This window comes from Myiozetetes cayanensis, unplaced genomic scaffold (assembly GCF_022539395.1).
Source record: "Myiozetetes cayanensis isolate MyiCay16 unplaced genomic scaffold, myiCay2020 scf6-25, whole genome shotgun sequence".
Taxonomy (NCBI): Eukaryota; Metazoa; Chordata; class Aves; order Passeriformes; family Tyrannidae; genus Myiozetetes; species Myiozetetes cayanensis.
In genome coordinates, this window is record NW_026087853.1 from 60,619,271 (window position 1) to 60,639,639 (window position 20,369).

Here is a 20,369-nt window from a genome sequence, read left to right on the forward strand (position 1 = left end):
CTGGCAAAAAAATCTACTGGCAAACAAGGATAGGAATATATATATATATATATATATATGGGATCTGATCTATTTCTAACAAATAGCTGTTGCTCATTGGAGAATCAACTGAGAGAAGGGGAAAGGACACCATTTGCCCAGCAGAGATGTATGACAACCGAAAAGCCTTTAGAATTTTAAATCAGAAACGAGATAGCAACGGGGTGTGACCGAAACGTGCTCTTTTTTTTGCGATTCAAGACAACAAGCACTGGGTTACAGACTCTGACTGGGCAGCCAGCAAACGTTAAGGGGCCTCCTCCTTGACCCACCGGTGTGTCACCTGCAGGCGAGGCTGCTGGTTTGTTTATTTATTTATTTATTTACTGAGCTGGTACGCGCGCAGAAACGCTGCTGAGAAAAGGACGGCTGTGGAGGGAGTTCCTAGGGAACAGACTGCGAGTCACCGCCGCGCTGAGGCGGCGGGGCCGAGGCGGGGCCGGGCGCTGAGGCGGTCCCGGTTGCCGGGGCTGCGGGGGCCGCGGGTGCCGCCGGGAGGGCCGGGCCCGCCCGTAACCGCAGGGGCCGCCCCGCCATGAGCGGGGACAGCGCCCTCAGCCCGCCCCGCTCCCCCGCCGCCGGCCATCAGGAGCCCCCCGGGCCCTCCGGCGGCTCCCCGAGCGGCGAGGAGGAGGAGGAGGAGGCGGAGAGGAGGAGGAGGAGGAGCGGGCGGCTCCGGGCCGGAGGTAACGCTGGGGCTGTGACCGCGCTGCCCCGGCGAGCCCCGCGCTGCCCCCGCGGTCACCTCCATCCCTCCCTCCTTCCCTCCGCTGGGGACCCTGGGGACAGGGGCTTGTCTTACATAAATATATACACTTGTTTGCATAGATAAGCGCTTTATTGTGCCGTTTTGGTTTGCATGGGGTTTTGTTTGTTTGTTTTGTTGTTGTTTGTTTGTTTTGTTGTTGTTTGTTTTGTTTTTTGGGGGGGTTGTTTGTTTGGTTGTTTGGTTTTGTTGTTTTTCTTTTTCCCTTTATCTTGGAAAGTCGTCTCGGGGGGGCAGCTGAGTGTTTTTTTGGGGGTTGTAAACCGTCTCACAAGCAGTTGACCCCAGCTTCGGGGTCTTTTGCCAGAGAAAAAGCTGCAGCCTTTCCTGTCATCCTTTTAAAAGTCCTTGGAGACCAAAGGGCTCTCTTTTTCACCTAGTGTGTGTAGCTGAGTGTCCAGAGTCAGTGTTGCCTGTATGCATTGCACAGTGCCCTCTCCTGTGGTTTAATTTCACTCCCTTTGAATTACGTGCAAGCCTAGCGTGTCTCCTTTTTACTTGGCATCTCACCAGCTTGACAGGAGAATAAATAAATTTTGACTCCTCCCTTTAAAACAAAAGGAGGAGGAGCAGGCAGTGTCTGTCTTACTCTGGAATACAGACTTTGCCATGGAAACTTAACAGACTTGTGCATTAACTGGTGGTGAACGTAACCAGTAAGGCTGAACTGAGCTAAAAGTGCAGAGTGGGGCCAGGGTTGAGGGTTCCAGCGTGGTTCTCAAACGGAGGAATATGGACCACACTGAACTTTGCTTACGAGCTTTTCTTGAAAAGGGCGCTAAGAGTTCAGGAAAAGCATGTTGAAGCAAAGTCAGAAGCTTCAGAACGAAAAAGGTATCAGCCAGTTTACGGTCCCTTCTCTCTCAGCTCTTCTGTTACGTCACCATTTACTTCTTCCCAGGAATAATTTTTTTTTTTTCATTTACCTTGAAGTTCAGTAGCACCTGGTTCAAGCTGCAGCATGTCTTTACAGCTTGAGATGCTCTTTGAAACAGCTCTCAGTTTTGGGGCCTGTTGCTGCAGTATTCTCTGGCAGCACTAAGATGCGATCGAAGACGACCTCTCTTAGGCCTGAGTTAGCACAGTCTAATTAATATATATATATATACACCCAATATATACTTCTCTCATGCAGACACCACTTCTGAGTAACGCTGCTGCTGTGTTGTGCTGAGTGCCTACCAAATCTTCACACAGCAGATTCCAGGTATAGGTGCCAGGATCTCAAAAAGTATAATAACAAAAAACACTTCTTCCGTAGCCACTGCCCTCCCCACGCACGCACACGCTCTGAATCTTTTTGTTGTTGTTGTCGTCCTCTTAAAACGACACAAAAATCAGCTGGAGGCAGACATTCAGTGTGGGAAATGGCAATATTTGCAGAAGAGAAAGGATGTAAACAAGGCCCTGTGAAACGGTGTTTAGGCATTTTCCTACTTTTCACTGTGGACCAGCAGTGTTGTGTTTGATGGTGTGACATCAATATATGGCAAATGATTATCACAGTGTTTTCTGTTAATCAGACTTCACTTCTAATGCCAAATGTGTCTGCCTTCTGGTGCAATGTGAGAGCTTGGGACACGGTACTGGGGAGGTGTTTCTCCTAAATTCATACTGAGGTCTTCATATTGAGTGTATTTTCTTCTGTTGAAGCTCCATGCTTATTTGTCTACAATAAATTTTTAATCTATTCCTGTGAATCATTTTTTTGAGAAGTTGGCAGCTTGAACTTCATAATTACTGATGCAAGAAAACACATAGTAAATGTTATTTTTCTTAATTTGTTCCTTCTCCTAGTACTTGTTCTAAGTTTGATTTAATGTGTCAGCCTTGTTCTAGCACTAGGTGCCATAATGCAAATCATACAAAGCAAAGGAATGCATTGAGGAAGTATCCCTGCCCAAAACGTCAAGTCTGTACAAAGTTGTGGGGTTTTTTCCTGAATTTGAATGCAGAATACTTTTATCCTTATCTTTAATAAACCTTCAGAGAGTTATTTTCTAACAGGACAAAACTCCTTGGCATTGATATTGTCCCCAAATGCTTCCCATCACAGAAATTTGTTGACTTTGAGCCTAATATGCTGTCTTACTTAAGAAATAGTGTGTGTGTATAGAACATTATAAAAGATATTTCTGACCTGGGGCTAGGACTGCTGCGTTATTCATGAGTAAAGGAGTTATGAGTGAGTTATGTAAGGTATTCTCTGAAAAGTCTGATAGAACCTTGTATAGTACCCTCAAGTATTGTATGCTTTCTGCATTTCTTAAGTGTGTTTTCTGTGAAAGCTTTTTAAGGTGGAAAACTTTCTCTCTTAGACTAAATGCTGAGATGGCTTGAGATCATGAATCCATGATACTTGAAAGAAGAAAAAATGTTCTTTTCTTTCTTGCTTGTGCTAAGGTTTACTTGACACATGAAGCCTCTCCGTGGGCAAGGACAGGATGTTAATTTTGGTCTGGTTTTCCTTGTTTTCCGTGTGTGAGAAGGAAGGTGACACTCTGATGTTAGTGGTGTTCTTTTTTGTTTAGGTTCTAGAAGGTAATGATTGAATCTGTTCCACAGTTTAGAGTGGGGAGGGCAAGGGCTGTGCCAGGGGTGTGGAAATCACTAACAAGCTAGAATTTAACAAGTAGAGTGTAGAATATAAGGGGGGTGGTCAGAGGTGCACTATAAATGCCATTTATCAGTTAAGGAGGTTACTGAGCAAGTAGAAAAATGATGTCATTGTTGTCACATTATGCCATAAATGTAGTTTTTCAAGACAGTAGCATTGCTTAACCTTTCAATCCAATACATTACAGATAATATTCTCTTATGTTTCTCATTTTTAATTCAGGAAGGCTGAAGACTCAGAAATAGCAGAGGGGGCAAAAGAGTCACCTTTGAAAGATAATCTTTCACCATGGGAAGAATGGTTCATTGGCAAAGAGAAGGAACTGCGTGCCCGCTTCCAGGCTAGAGCTGAAGAGGTGAATACACCCCATTGGCCTGATGTGAAATCTAACAGAAGACAGGAAACACCAAGGATTTTTTTCCTTTGTGGAAACATGAGTAGTGTTGTCCACTTTTGTTTTTTTAGTGTCTTGGGCCTCCATCGTGTTTGTGTTTGACAGTGTTGGCACGAGTCATGTTGTGTGCATTCCCTTCTGCTAAATGTTGTGCTCCACTGAAGTGGTACTGTGTAATAATTTGCCTGTCCAGCTGTCAGGTGATGGTTCGAGTTTAAAAGATTAAAACATAATTACCTGACTGGCACCTCGATTTTCATCTCGGGTACACACACCTGCACGGAGGGAGTAAAGCACAGCAGGGTGTGTGCTGGCTGTGTGTGCCAAGCTGCTCGGTTAGATTGGAGCCACAGTAGTGTTACCCACTTAGTGTGTAATTTTACAGCTGTTTGGTGTCCTTTCCCAGCATGGGGGTCCCTGTTACAGTGTTTTCTCCCTCCTCATTCTATCTTTTGCCCCCTTGCAAATGAACAGTTCTTGAACACCAGGGCTGGGGCACAATTAAATGAGAGTACTATATCTTTTCTTGATTAATATGTTTGTAATTGCAGTTGATTAAACAGTACTGTTGTTGAAAATCAAACTGTGGAAGTGTTGGGTAGTGATTAGAACAACCACATCAAAGTTAGATAATTTCTCACTTTAGTTACTGATTTACTATTTGACCTTGAACAGTGTCCTCGCCTTTCTGTGATTATCTGTAAAGTGCAACTGTTTTATGTGGGCCACCTCATGTTAAAACACCAGCTGGTGGAAGGTTCTGGAACAGTCTTTTAGAGGTCAGCAGAACACCAAAGTAGTTCTTTAAGCTTGAGGAATATGTTCTGATCCATTAATATCCACCAAAGGTTTCATGACTTCCCCTTTATATTCTAATTTGGTAATTGTCTTTCTCTATTTTGATTTTTTAAGTACAAAAAAACGAGCCAAAGCAATTTTGGGCATTATGTAGAAAACGTGGTTTGTGTGTGGACCTCTCATGTGGTCTTGATGAGGAACCAAAACAATTTATTCTCGTGTAGCACACAATAACATTTACACCATTCTAAATGTAGCCTAGCAGATGTCTCTTCACTGGAGATACGTAAGTGATTGCACATATACTGCATGTCATGTAAAGATACTTCAGAATTTCTTCTCTCATCTTCAAAATAAAGCTCCCGTTTCAAAGTTTGCTAAAATCTGCAGTAATTTTGGTTTTAATAAGCTTTGGCTTAAGCCAAGGTTCCTGCAGCTCTGGTACTACAAATCACCAATGAGTAACATTTCACTTATCTTTTGATACCATCCCCAGTGCAGAGCGTTACACAATGTATATTTTAAGTATTGTAGAGAAGTACCGTTGCAGATTAAGATTCTACTGACTGAAAAGGTGTTCCAATAAGCTGAGGAGCAATTTGTTCCATTGATTTGCTTCCAAAGCCTAATTAACATGTGTATTTCCAGTTAGTACTCTAAAAATTATCCTTTTCCCTTTAATGTATTTCATAATATTTCTGTGTTGACTGTCACCTGTCTCTTCCAAAATCTCAATGAAGGAAAAATACCAAAATCTAATGCTTACGTTGTTTAAACTGCACCACTGTTTCCAGTATTGGTGTAGATGGTCACCATGGGTTTAAGATGTATGCTTTTTCTTTATTTAGGAAATGAATAAACAGCTTGAGAAGATGAAGCAAAAGCAAGAACGTGAAAGGAGGAAAAGGATAGCTGAGGAGAAACACAAGGAATGGGTCCAAAAAAAGAGAGAAGAGGTAAACACTGCTTTGGCAAATATGTGCCATGGCTTGAATAAATCTGTGTAAAATTTACTCAGTCTGTTTGGACACCCATGTTTTAAGTTTGCTGAATGAATGGCTGCTTTAATTGAAAACGATAAAACCATGCCAAAACAGTTAAATGTTTTTCCAAGACTGATCTGTTTTCTTCCTTAAGGTGCAAAGCCATTTGTTTTCTGAGCACTCAGGTAACTGATAACTGGCCTACATCTTGTGCAGTGGCCTTCTGCTGATTTTAGCTGTGGTTCTGGTCTTCAGTGTACCCTGCTCTTTTTAGACTTCCTAGGTTCAGTGCCCAAGCATTTTGGGTAAAGTGACTGTGTGCAATGTCTTGTACACCAAGCAGAGCCAGAAGAAGGATTTAGTTAAGTACTATTGTGGACAGGCAAATAGTATGGTAAAGCTTAGAGGGATAATTGAGGTGTGGAGCCAGATTCAGGAAATTCTTAGGAGACCACAGTTAGCAGTTGGGAATTCCTTTATCCAAAAAAGTAATTTCTGAGTGGGATCGAAAGATATTTTAAGTTTTTTAAGTTTTAAGAGAGGGATGCCTCAGTCCAGGATCAGAAGCAGACAGAATCTTGATCTCCATGGGCCTCTGTACAGCTCTGTGTCACATGATGTGAGCATATGCACTGGGTGACAAAAATGGGGATGCTTGGGAGACTTGGGCATGGATGTAATGCATATGTTTGCAACAGTAACAGAAACCCCTGAAGAGGAATGCTTGCATCCCAAAATAGCTAGCTCTGAAACTCATGTTCTTAACATCCTTGTTTTTTAAAAGTAAATATGAACAAAGCAGGCATTAGTCACAAAATGTGAATGTTCAACTTTTTTTTGTTCATCTATTTTTTTTTCAATAAGACCCCTTTACTCACGGAAAAAATATAATTTTAATGGAAACCAGGTACAGGATGGGAAAAATTCTGTTTTAATGCTTTTTCACTGAAAATGTTGTTCTCACAATTTACTGTGCCTTTGGCTGATAGTCTTTATGAGAGAAGCAGAAAGCAGTAAGAAGTATGAAGGCCTAGAACCAACACAGTAGATAGCAATGAATGATGGTGTTCTTGGAGCAGACTTCCCTTCCTTGGTGTGGTGGGTGATTCCTCCCAGAAGAGACACCTAGACTCCAAAGACTTTCTGTTTAATGTGTACTTTATCTTGTTAATGAAGAGCACAGATTGTTCAACAGCTTGAGCGTGACTTTCCAGTTCAAAAGCCGTGCTCGCTCATGCTCCCTTTCTTTCATCCAGCGAGTTGTTAATTATTTTGTGAGGAGTGGGGCCATTTCAGCAGAAGGGTAGAGAATCCTGTCATCCCAGCCTGCAGCCCAAGAGGGGAGACTTCTCCTCTCAGTGGGACCTGTTAATTTAAATCCCATCTGGGGAAAAGAGTGAAATCCAGATCTTCCCTGTCCTAGGTTAGAGTTCTAACAGCTCAACTATTGTTCTGGGTCAAAGCAGTGGTTGTCAAGGTAGACCCTGATGTACTGTGGTTTTTGCTGACAGTTTAGACTTGAAAGAGATACTAAGATGTCTGAGATGTCAGAGCAAACAGCTGTGAAACAGAACCATTACCTGTGAGAAGAAAAATGTTGTCACATTCTGCAGGCATATAGTGGAAAAGGATTGCTGTGAGAAGTATCTTAAAAATACCAATCACAGCATTAATTTCTGGAAATATTTGTACTCAGTGTCAACCTACGTAGAAAATGCAGAACAGAAGCATCTCTGCATTTTACTCTGTCCATTTATTCATTGATATGAAAATACAGAAATATATATTTTGTTAGTTTTCTTCCAGTTGGATATAGTGCCTCTGTTTCTAAGGCAATTAGGCTTTTTTTTTCCTGCATGGAAAATGATTTAACGCTTCTGCCTTCTGTCAGGAAGGAAGTGGGGTGCTTCTTCAAATTTTAAAATCCTTTGACTACTGACCACATACATGTAGGTCTACTTTTCTTGAAAAGTTAGTAGTTAGTACTGGCTCAGTGAGACTGAGTCACCAGCACTGCTCTGTGGGACAGAATGATTTGGTTTGGGTGGGGGATTTCCAGGTACAGACCTAGCCCAGACTTCATTAGGTTCTGAGGCTTGATAGGATCATAGCCCAGAGCAGTGAACCCTCAGGGTAGATTTGTATCCTCTCTCCTTAATTACGTGCTTGGGAAGGGTGGCAGGAGAACAAGCCTTTCTTGCAATGAGTAATTGGATGTTTTACAATCAATACCTTAATTTAGGTAATACCTGTAATCATATTTTAATGTATGTAAGCTCACTAGTGGTTTAGTGAATAGATCGTGTCTGTTTTGAACACAAGATCAAAGAGAATTTTTAAAACCCAATCTGACAACACCAAGCATAAACAAGTAATTTCTCCCTCCCAGATATATACATGGAAGGAAAGTAAAAGAAGATTGAAGAACGTGTACATTAATATGCACATTCGTAGCATTTTTGATAGATTTGTATAAGAGAAAGTAAATGAGGATGGGGGGAAGCTGGGAAGGCCAGGGTGACAGGAGTTTGACATGAAACAGGTTCCTGAAGCAGCTGGGAATGTGGTGTACACTGACTTTGTGAAGGAGAAGCTGTTCTGATTGTGAGAGAGAGAGGAAGCGTTTCTGATTTGTCTGCAGAATAATTTCTAGGCAGCTGCAAAGTCTGCAATTCTGCAGGGAGTCTCCCTCTCTTAAGGATGTCTCACTGGAAGTAAAACTTGGCAATAGTTGTGGCTTTCACAGTAGTGTGCATGGCATATTATTGTTTGCATAGGACCTAGTTTAACTTTGGGCTGGCCCAGGTAGTAGCTAAACTCATCTGAAGTATTCTGATTAAAGATACAGAATTTCAGAAGCTTCCCTGAATTTCATTTAGAATATTTAGAAAGATTTCCGGTCTGTTTGCTGCTGGTAATTGTTGTCCATTATTGAACAATTCTCCTGGGTATGGAAGGGACCCACTTTTTCAGTTTTCTCCTGTGTTTGTTTTCATGCCTTTAAATGCTAAGACCCTTAGCTTAAGGCTGTAGTTTTATAAGATCCTGGGTTTTGTAACCTACATTCATGTCCATCAGAGGTGAGTCAGCAAACAATAAATATGTGAAGTGTTTGTCAGCCCCCTTCACCAATGGTCTGACTCAGTGATTTCACCTTTATCTCTCATCTATGTTAATGCTTCTTGTGTGTCACAGACAGGAGTTGTTGAGAGGTGCATGTGGGGAATATTTGTAATGGAGAGACAGAGAAACAGCTCTGGATAAATGAGATTAAGATGAATTTTAGATGATGAAGGAGGAAGACCTTAGGCGATTGATTATTTGGGGTTTTTTTCAGGAAGGTGATACTTAGACTCTGCATAATTTGCCAAAAATACATTAATTTTCCTTTTCAGCGTTTTTAAGTACGGAAACATTTGTTTCATGTTAAGAAAGATCTTGTTTCCATTCTCTACTAGTACATAAACATTTCAGAATCTCAACTTTTTTCTTTTTCTTTTTATTTTTTCCAAATGAAATTTTTCTTTTCATTGGTCTCAGTTGTAAATAATTTTGTTTACATGTACAGGCCTCAGTGCTGTGAAATCATATTAATAAGATTTCAACTGCTTTGTAATTCTGTGGAGTTTTACGTTCCAGAATGTGCATTGAAATTGGAGGGTATTCATATCTGACCACTTTCCCTATGTTACAGTACAGATTCAGCTGATATTTGCTAGAATGTATTAAAGTGAAAAACTACATATCTTCTTTGTTCCAGAACAGTACACAGGGAAGCATACAAGTAAAAGATTTCTTAAAAGAAAAATGACTTTTTTTTTTTTTTTTCAACAGCTCTTTTCTATAAAGAAACGTTTTCCCTTTGATAATTTGGAGAGGAGAAATGTGTGGGTTGATTCAGTGGAGCAGTCCCTATGAGAATGAACTAAAGAATGTACAAAAATTTAGAGAATACCACAAAACACGAACTATATTTTCATGTGAACTTTTTATTTTCCTATCAATTTGTGCCCAAGTGTGTTGAACAACCTGCCTATCTCAGTGACTTAGGAGGGGACAGTTTGCCTTGTCTTCCATTTGGAACTGTAATTTGCTGTAGATTTCACTGACAAGTAGAACTAACACAGCACTGTCGAGAACTGCAGCATATATTTCTTTGCCAGAAATACTGAGAAGTGTCTGAAGTGTGTTTTAATACATGTCTGAATAAATATAACAGAATAGTAAACACAATAATATAAGGAGGCCTGGAAGTAGAATTTTTATCGTGTTTTTCCGACAGGTTTATGTGTCTAAAACTATTTTATCTGGAACCTAGAGGTGAATATGTTCTCTTCGAGGAGGTTACAATATTACATTTTGTTTCAGGTTCACAATGATTTTATTTGTAATTATGTAGCAAAATTGACTGTATTCCTCAAAAGAATTGCTCGTGGAAGTATACTGAGAAGTTTGTATGCTGTTTCTTTGGTGTGTTTCACACAGGAAAGAAGAGAAAGGGAACGAAAGCTGAGCAAAGAAATGGCAGAAAAAGCCACAAGGGAACTCGAAAAAATGCATTTACAGGAAAAGGCTGAGGCAAAGTATAAAGAATGGCTACAGAAGAAGAGAGCTGACGAGGCAGAAAAGAAGAAAAAAGAAAAGGTATTAATTAGCTGATCATTTATTTGGATGGAGTTACTTAACCTGTAACCTATATTAAATATGTTGATATCAAATGGCAGTGTTGTACATGAAAAAAAACTTTGAAAAGTTGCAGTGTTAGTCCACATTGAAGACACTGTGGTTTGTACATGCAAAGCAAGATGCACATTAATGCATTTTTGTTGATAGTCTTTGAGCTTTTTTGTCAGAAACATGGGAGTAACACGCAGGTTGTTGGGGGTTTTTTTAAATTTTTTTTCAGACTTAAAAGATTGCATCCTTTCTGTTGTTTGGGAAATGTGTTTGTAGTTGAAGACATATTTATAATACATTCAGCAGTCTGGAAATCTGCAAAAAAATTGTTTACCATTTTGTGTATATGGTACAAGGCTTTGTCTATAAGTATCTTAGATTTTTTTTTTTTATTATTTTTAGGAAAAAGAAATAGAACGGGAAGCTGAGCTACAGGAGAAGAAAACGAGATCGGAGAAAATCTTTAAGGAATGGCTACAAAATGCTAGAAATAAACCACGCCCTGTTTTAAATGGTTATGATTTCCCACACGGGAAGTCTACAGGTTTGTACTTCTAGTACACAAATATGTAGTGACTTAGACTTGTCTTTATTTGAATTCAAAACAGAAATAATGTTGGGACCTAAATTCTGAATGTTTAAACATGTATAAAGCAGGTGAACAGCCTTTACTCTCTTGCTTACATTTATTTATAGATAGTGATACCTTTTGCCTTCACGTTTTGGTTTGGACCTTCACTACTTACTGACAACAGCAATCATTTATTTAAATGATTTTTGAAAAATATTTCTCTACTCAAATGTGTTCACGCAACAAGAATGTGTCACAGACTTCGATGTGTATCCATCATGTGGTTGGGTAAACAAAGTAGCAGCCAATTCAAAGACATCTACAGCTTTTAAGTATGCCAATGACTGAGCATTCAACTTGCTCATTATTTAAGTAGAGATGAACAACACACCATTTATGGGTTAAAAAAAAAAAGGAATATTTATTATCTTGAATAATTTAAATTATGTGACGTGCCTGTGCTGTCTTTCTCTGAAGATGCTGTTGTGTCTTTGTTAGTCCAGATGATTACTATAACTGCTTGTTTGTTATTATAAAAGCTTGCAGTGTAAGTGTTCCTTTTTAGTTATTATGTGTATTTTCTAAATGTTTCAGGGAGTGCTGACAGGAATTCATATCCAGCCCCAGCATATTGTAACCCCATTCCTTGGAAACCGATACATGTTCCTCCCCCAAAGGAAGACAGTGTCCTTACCATGAAGAAGAACAAGAGACCTGTATCTTGTCAGCCACATACATCTTCACCTATGGTAATTTCTAAGCCCAAGAACAACCCTGGTATTGGATCCTTGTGCAGAAAGAAGTCATAGTTCAGAAAAAAGTTGTTCTTATGATCTGGAGCAGACTGGGCCACAAATGTGAAATTCTAAGTAGTCATATGTCCAAAGCAGATGGCTTTGTGCTTTTTTATCTTCATTTTTGTGAATAGGTTTTGTATTTACAGGTAACTGACCAATCAGGTTTTTATGAGTTTTTTTCTATGTTACATTTTAGTAAAAAAAAAAAAAAAAAAAGGAAGGAAAAGCAAAAGCCATCTTTAATCAGCTGTAATGGGACTGTACCTTAATACCAATAAAATGCACAGGATTGTTTCTTCCTTTCCTCTCTTGTTGTTGAAGGTATTCTTCTGTGTATATGTGATTATTCTTTTGGGAGATCACATTTGGGGTGCTGTGTCCCCCCCGGGCACCCCGGTAAAAGAGTGACATGGACACTCTGGAGCAAGTTCAGGGAAGGGCCACGAAGATGATTAAGGGATTGGAGCATCTGACAGACAGAAGCTGAGAGAACTGGGACTGTTCAGCATGAAGCAGAGAAAGTTCAGCAGTGTCTGAGCAATGTCTGTAAATACCTGATGGGTGGAGACAGAGCAGACCCATCCCAGTGGTGCCCAGTGAGAGGAGAAGAGGCAGCAAGCACAAATTAAAGTACAGGAAATTCCATTTAAATATGACGCAAAAATTTTTAAAGGGAGACTCATTAAGTGCTGGAACAGATTTCCCAGAGATATTGTGGAGTTTCCATCCTTGGAGATGTTCAGAACCTGACTGGACACAGCCCTGAGAAACCCGCTCTAGTCGGCCTCTGATTTGAACAAGGGAGTTGGACTAGATAATTTCCAGAGGTCCATTCCAATCCCAGCAATTCTGTGATTAATGGTGAAAAGGAGAAAGCACAAGGAAAGAAGACTTTTTTTTTCCTGTTATCATGGTTGTATCACTTTAGGAAATATCTTGTTCTTCTTTAAAAGTTACACTATTAAAAAGTATATTACGTATTATAAAATTTACGTAGTAAATAAACCCACTAAGGCACATTCTGGCATATAAGTATTCTAATATACTGATCCTACTTCTAGTCTTAATAATATTGATAGATCAGTTGTTAGTCTCTCCATCTGAACTTGCTGTGTGGAGATGTCTCATCAGAGTCAGAAGTTTGGCAGTGGTGTAAGCTGTGAGAAGCTCATGAGTGTGTAGGTGAAGGGACAGCATTTTACTGTAATGGAGATGATTAATTTTGGATTGGGGCTGATTTAGTTGAAGAGTCATGTGCTGTCATGTTAATTTTTTCTCTAATAGTTTCTCTGAACTAACGTGTAGCCACCAGGAAGGTGTGTTGACATAATCACCTGAGTGTTTATTTGTGACTTTGTATTTGTTTTAGCATTTGTTTGCTTGTAGTGAAATAAAGTGACCTACATAAAATGACTTACAAGCCCTAAAATAGAAGCTTTAAGATGAGGCCCTTGCTGTAGTCTATCCACAGCATTGTAAACACAGTTCTGTCCTAACTAAACTATAAAAAAGGTTAAGGCAGGATAGCTCCTGAGTGTGCATACTGGCTCTGGTTCAATCCACATAATGGTTTTGCAGAAGAAGAGAAATAGTGTTTGGATTTTTTCCAACGAGATATCAAACAGACAATGAAATGGTGTGGCCTTGTGGCATAGTTTTAGATTGTGTGCTATGGAAGGCTATTATTTCATGCTGTTGTGGCAACTAATTTACACCATTCTTTCTCAGATATTAGAGAGATAAAATCTTGACACTTTGTTGCAACTTAAACAGCATTCAGTTATTTTGTTATTAAGGTCTCTCCTGAATTTCTCTGTGCACAAAATCTCACAGTCGATCGAGTTTCAGAGTCTCAAGTTACTCACTGGAACCAATCCAAGATCTCGCATCTTGATGTCTCTGCTGCTAAAATAACAGGAGACTTAACATCAGCTTTTTTTCCATCCCCATGTTTTTGCAGAAAAATCATTTTATAATGACATATTAGACAATTCTCTAACGTTGTAGTTGAGTGAGATCAGTTTTGGGAAAATGCAAAGACTTTTCTTTAATTATACAGAATTAAACATTTTATTGGGCTGTCTTATTGACTTGAACAGGGATTCCAAGTGTTTAGTTCACAGGCAAATTTGAATTTACAGAAAATTGGGAGAGTGGGTCATTTGGAAAGCGAGATACTTGAAGTTCTTAAAACCTATTGAACTGTGTTGTAGGGAGATGCATTCAGTTACGTTTCAATTATGTTAACGATATTGTTACAAAGAACTCAGACTTTGATTTGTTTTACTGAAGTTAAAACTGAAATTATTTCAGTATTATTAACACTGAACAACAATAAGTGCTTAATCCAGCTCGACAAACATCATAGTAAGTGCTTTTGTGTATAGGTCCTGTGGAAGATGGGTCTTTGACTTTTCATTTAAGCAGTGTGAGGTTGTGTGTTTTGGGATTAAGGCAACAAGTTGTTAATAAGTAATCCAGCAATGCCAAAACGTTAATAAGTGCTGGAATGTTTTCACTGTAACTTGAGTCTGACTAAAACAAAACAAAACCAAACCCTACAAGTTTCATTATACAATTCCCCCCCATACGTGGTTGCACAGGTAGGAAATCCACAATATGTGGGTCCTCTTGGGTAAGGTGTTGATCAGGGTAAGAAGAAAGCTCTTCTGTTTCCCTTCACATTGGCACATCCACCATTAAATAACAGTTCCTGAAAGCCATGTACAATTTTCCTAACAAAACTGCGATCAAGTTGCAGAGGATGGGTCCCAGGAACTCCTGTGTTGTTCTTGCTGATGCTCTGGTTCAAAGGACTGACACCAGTGGCTTTATTTCCACCGTTCAGAAGTGATTTCTTTGTGATGTTCCAGCCCCTTGCAGCTGACATCAGCTGTATGAAACTTCCTTGTTTCCTTGTGCAGACTTCAGCCCCAACCTGAGGTTGATTTCTTGGGTTTCTTGGTTTCCTTTGGGTTCCAGATTTTGGTTTTATTTCATATCCAAATTCCTGTACTTCTCAGGAAGGAAAAGGGAAGGGTAAAACTACCAGCATTCTTGGTGTAGATGAAGTGGGAAATACAGCCCCAATGAAGTTAGCAAAGAAAGTATTTTCATACTGGTTTAGGAAGCCCTGGGATCCAGATGCTTCTGATGTTTTTTTCTCCTGTTCCTTTTTTTTTTTCGTTAACTTGCTTTTCATGCCAAAGTTATTATTGAACTATGTGCCTATCATGTTTCATGAGATTCCAGCACAAACAGATCTTTGAAAAAAAATCTTCCAACTTTTTTTGTTATTTCAGGTGGTCTGGGTGTGTTGCTCATACATAAAATTGTTAGGCTTCTTCTAAGACTGCTGCAGAGGTATAAGATTTCAGGATTAAAGTGCTTAAACAGGAGTAGGGACACTAAGCTTCAACTTTATGCCTTTTAAAACTATTGAGAAGTGTCGTTGCAACTTACCTTTAAGCCTTTGATACTTTTAAAGCATAATCTTCTTGTAAAGCAGTTCAAATGTTTGGTACAGGCACTTAAAATATTAACCTGCTTCATGCCTAGTCCAGTTAGATCAGTGATTTATTTTTCATTTGCTGTCCTTACCAGTAAATTTATAGAATTTGACTTCCCTCATTCTTTTTGAAATGGTTGTGTTTTTTCTAGGATAGTTTACAGGTAATAATAATTCCAAAGCCATTGGTCTAGAAAATGAGATATGTGAGTTTCAGTCTCTGACCCATGAACTTTTACTTAGTAAGAGTAAAGTAAACTAAAGCAAAGTAAAATACTTTTAGCAGAAAGGATTAAACAGCTCCAGGTAATGTATTCTCATTTAGCTACTAGGTCACTCACCTGAGTACCCATGTTAAAAGTGAATGGAAATCACTAGCTGACTATTGGGAAATGAAGTGGTTTGATTTTTGTTTTTGTCAGAAGTTCTGTGAAAAATCTCTTGTAATCGTATTTCTGGTAAAAAAAACATAGTTTCGTGTTCAAAGTTCAGTGTTGAATTAACAAGATTTTGGGCTTTTGCTCTTTAAGGGCAGTTTTAGCTTGGGTTTGGATGCAGTTTAAATGATATTTTGGGGGAGGGATTGAGGTGGGAAAATGTACTTCCTCTACTGATGCTAAAACCCTGATTTTACTTTTCCAAGTGTGTCCCTTAGTGTCTGAGCTGCAGTTAAGGTTTCACTGCAAACAGCTACTTGGCAGGACATGAATGTGTGGACGGTGACTCATTTGTGCACTGTGACTTGTGTTTCCCTGTGTGCTCAACAGAGAGCCTATCTGGGGAGAGAAACAGGATTAATTGGCGCTTTGACTTTGCTTGTAACACAAGTTCTGCAAAGCTGTGCCACTGTTTCCTTTTAATTTTGCGCCTATTCAATCGTAAATTTTTGTTTCGAAGTCCTCTACAGGAAGGGTTTGCAGTGCAGGCTTTCTAGACCAAATCACTGGCAAGAAGAAGACACACCTCACGAGCTCATGATGCTATCTACAAAGTGTATCCAGGAGTTTGTTTGTTTTCTTCTTTCTGCTAATGCTATGAAGCATTTTTTTCATTCTGTTTTATCTTTGGACTTTTTCAAGAGTAGACACATGTATGAAATTATATTTTTATTTGCATAAAGGTTTCAAATGCCCTCGCACAGTCTTAATATATGTAATATGTGTATTTTTATATATATGAAAAACATTTGGCTGAGTTTTAGTGTTGCTTCGGTTTCTTAACACAAAAGGGAAGTAAAATGAATAATCATGAGGTTTTGAAGCATGATCTCAAAAAACAATCCTTGTCTAGCTGTGTATAGTTTGTAGAATTGCACAATATGCTCTTTAATTAACATTCAGACAATATGGAGTGGGTAAAGAATGCTGCCTTGTGATGAAATCAAAGAACTTGATTTAAAACTCCCAAGTTGTGTATCTGACTCTTGTTAGATCAAGGCCATGCTAAGTAAGTAACTTCTCTCTGCCGAAGCTGTAGCATGTCTGAAAGCTGCCAGCTTTCATAAATCAGCACTTTGGATTGCCAGGTGGAAAACACACATATGAAATGGGGTGTAGGGAGCTGGGTTACAGTGCATGGCTGAGTGATAAGGGAGACTCTCAATCATCTGGTTTTTGGTAATGGCTGGCATGCAAAGCAGTGCTTTAACTGCACCAGTGGTCCATTGCTATCAGAGGCACTGTCTCAGGCAGTTGCAATTAAATATTGTCTAGAAAACATATTGTGACATGTTTTCCATGGCTTTGTTTTAATTTTTTTTCTTGCTTTGCTGCCATATCACTGTTGCTGATGATGAGTTAAAGGCACACTCTGCCAGGCAACTCAATGCGCTTTGGCAGTTAAAAAATACAAGTTTATAAGTTAAAAAATATAATAGAAGCTTACTGGTAGAGCGTAAACCAAACTCAAACAATGTCTGGAACTAACATTAAAAGTCAGAAGTGCTCGCCCTTTCAAAAATAAATCCCAAAAACCCTTGGCAGCAAAGGACATTGTAACCAATTGTAATGTCCAATACCACACAAATAAATACCGTGTACAGAGAGAGCAGTTATTACTTTGTAAAAGTTTTTCCTCCCCCCTGTTATAAAAGATGGTAACTTTTCTGCACTGTAAGTCCAACCTAAATCCCCTTGGTAGTTTTTTTAGGGGAATCAAAAACCACGAGGCAGAAAAGCAGCAGCGGCTCAGCCAATCCAGTGTGGAACCTTGACTCACTGCAGCTGGAGGCACAGTTTAGAACCCAGCTTTCTGGAAAGACCAGTTCTCCCTGCTGCTGGAGAAGGGAGGGGAAGGTTGAAAGTCTGTGTCATGGATTTCAAATGCAGCTGGATTTGCAGGCTCAAGAATTGGTTGCAGCACTGTGTACTTTGAAGAGTGGTTTTAAGGGCTGTTCTTCCCCTCAGGTGTCGAAGTGGGTGAATTTTGAGAAATGTGAGAATTGCTCATCAGTTTAAATCAGATAAGCCTTTCCTAAAATTTCTCTCAAATAGCTGGAGACAAAGGAAAAACGAAAGCTCCTTGTGTTCACTTTCATCTCACCTAACTTCAGATCCCTACCTTGTAAACTGGCCCCACTATGTTGTTTTGTATCAGTGAGTATGTACTGGCATGCTCAGGGTGCAGCGATGGCCTTTGAGAAAGGCAAATTAAACTCTGAAAGTGTGTGTTTCTTTCCATTGTACACAACTACTCTCTCGAAGGGTATCTACCTCACAGGGGGCTGCTGCTTCATCAGGTTTGTCCTGTCTGTGCCTTTTCAGTCCACAGCTTTTGCAGCATGAGCTGTGTCTTGAGTTAAACTGTGTCTGTTATTAGTCACTGTCACAGCTTTATTTTGAGACTTGTATTTGGTATTTTCTTTATTAAAGTCTCGAATTGAATGTCACTTCCATTAAAAATAAACAAAACCTCAAAATGCTATGAAAATAGAGAAAGCTTAGTGTTGTGATTTGTAAACTATCGTTCCAGTAATTTACTGAGGGTCAGCTCGTGCTTTTTGCACTTTTTGGTGAGAAAGACTAAAGTTCAATGCAAACTAAGTTTCTATTTGTTTGGGTTCCAGTTCCCCCCCAGGCATAAGTTGCCCTTGTTGGTCAGATTTTAGCTGTTAGTGTGTCTCATAGCTAACTTAATTCACGGTCAGATGGAGAAAACCAAGAGGTGGGTCCTAGAAGTAAACAGACAAAATCTGTCTGCATGGTTGTGTAGGTTTTGGGTAGGACAGAGGAGTCACAAGCAGCCTGAGTATCCTCAGTCCTTAAGGAGTTTCCAGCATCACTTAAGTGTGGAGACTGAGGTGTTTTTTCCCAAGGAAAAATCCTTGTACTATTACTCCTGTTTTAAAGAGTGTCTTTTTCTTAATGAAAGAGAAATAGGGAAAGAAATATAGATAGATAGATAGATAGATAGATAGATAGATAGATGTATATACAGCATGTGCTATTTACTGGACATAAAAGTGAATATTTTTGGGTTAAAAAAGAAATTGATAAAGGCAATGACACAAATCATGGAATCTGATTTAACTTTCAGTTTCAAGGAATCTGATCATTTCTTATAATTTCCAACCCTTGTAACTTTTAGTGAACCTGAAGTTCATCAAAACATTTTATTTACAGTACACTGATTGTTTGGGGATTTTTTTACCCCCATTTTTTTTGTTTTGATTATTTGATAATTTCAACTTCAACTCGAAAAAGTACATTTTTTGTTCCTTGATTCATGTGTTGGTTTTATGCCTTTCCAACATATTCTTCTGCACGTGGTTTCTTGGCAGAACGTCTGGGGTTCTGCTCTCTGAACTGATTTTCTCGCTCTCTATTTTATGAGCCCCAGGAAGAAGTTCTGATGTATCTGAAGCTGATGATGGCAGATTGCTTGAACTGTGTTTTCCAGGCCCACAGAGAAAATAATTAGCTTGGTCTTTTCATTGAGTCAGGAATTAAGTCATTCCAGCTTTTTGTCGTACTTCTTCATGTCAATACAGTTGTGGAAAAACTGTGTTTCCTTCAGAAAGAAAGGACAGTTCAGGCATCCTGTGCCCTATTCTTCATCACAGTTTCTGAGCTGGAATTTAAATGCACATGGTCTGTAGTGATAAACATGCCAGGTATGTGTTTAATGGGTAGGATTTCATAAAAATAGGCCAGACCTTCTTTATCTGCAAAACCAGTAAACACAATTTCTCTGAGTTCTTATGGCACCAGGTCTTTACTAAAGCAAGAACCCAATAAAAGACCAGAGGCACTGCAATGAGATGCCACACGGATGGGTTTGGATGCATTTGATCCATTCTTTTTTTTATTATTATTTATTTATTTTTATCCCTGGGAACTGTAAGAATTGTAAATGTACAGTGAAAAAAAATCATGTGGTAATAATTCACCTCTAGCAATGATCCCATAGACTTCTTGCATCTAATAACTAAACCAAACACTGCTTAGTTTACATAACATACAGTCATTTTACTTGCAATATATTTTTCACTCACTAGATGTCTTGGTGCTCTGTAAAATTCTGGACATTGTGTGATTCTTGGTAAACTGAGTCTTGAAAAGGAACTGGAGCTATAACTGGATTCTTCAATATTTTTGGTGCCATAACTGTTAGCACAGCCACCTATTTGAGAAACTTCTCTGGATTTAGGTATCTAGAATGTATATATGTGATGAGGACTGATTGCACTGATAGCACTAACTTTGCTTTTTAAGGAGGAAGGGGCATTTCTGAATCTGAAAACAATTCTTTCAAACAAAACAACCCTCACATCATTAAAGATCTGTGATGCTTGTCCAGTTATTAACTAACCAGTTATTAAAATTAATGTTACTGTTCCCATTAGCTTCAGTCTTTTTAAATATATAATTGTTCAACTTGATTTAGATAATAAAAAGATTGTGAAGCAAATAATTTAAAGAAAATATCAGTTAATCAGTGCATTAAGCAAACAGTAAGGAGTTTGGCTCTGAAGACATTTTCAGTCTGTTCTGTTTAGATGGAAATGCTGACAGAAATGAGTGGGATTTTTCTTTCATCCAGCTGAATTCTGGGTCCTAATGGATCTCTGGGTTCTCTTGTCATTGTTGGGAGCTCATTCCCCTCAAGTGCTTCGAAAGCAAACGTTTCCTCTTTGGGATGCAGCACAGGGCATGCCTTCCAGGCCTTCTCTCCTGGAGTTGACTTCTTAACCCCCTAATTATATTTTCTTTATCTCTTAT

General features: G+C 39.2%; 1 protein-coding gene across 4 annotated transcripts in view; it reads left to right on the forward strand.

The window, feature by feature from the left end:
* Positions 1–573: 573 nt before the first annotated feature.
* The window catches only part of CCDC34 (coiled-coil domain containing 34), a 31,348-nt gene continuing 11,552 nt past the window's right edge, over positions 574–20,369 (forward strand). The window contains exons 1-6 of one of the 4 annotated variants that reach the window (XM_050335255.1): positions 574–725; positions 3,645–3,777; positions 5,463–5,570; positions 10,083–10,241; positions 10,677–10,818; positions 11,440–18,374. In XM_050335255.1, coding sequence (XP_050191212.1) covers positions 5,466–5,570; positions 10,083–10,241; positions 10,677–10,818; positions 11,440–11,654 — 621 coding nt within the window. In that variant the 5' untranslated portion in view covers positions 574–725; positions 3,645–3,777; positions 5,463–5,465 and the 3' untranslated portion in view covers positions 11,655–18,374. Of the gene's footprint in view, positions 726–3,219; positions 3,778–5,462; positions 5,571–10,082; positions 10,242–10,676; positions 10,819–11,439; positions 18,375–20,369 lie in introns of those variants that run through there. The other 3 variants (XM_050335253.1, XM_050335254.1, XR_007631428.1) reach the window with 3 other exon arrangements.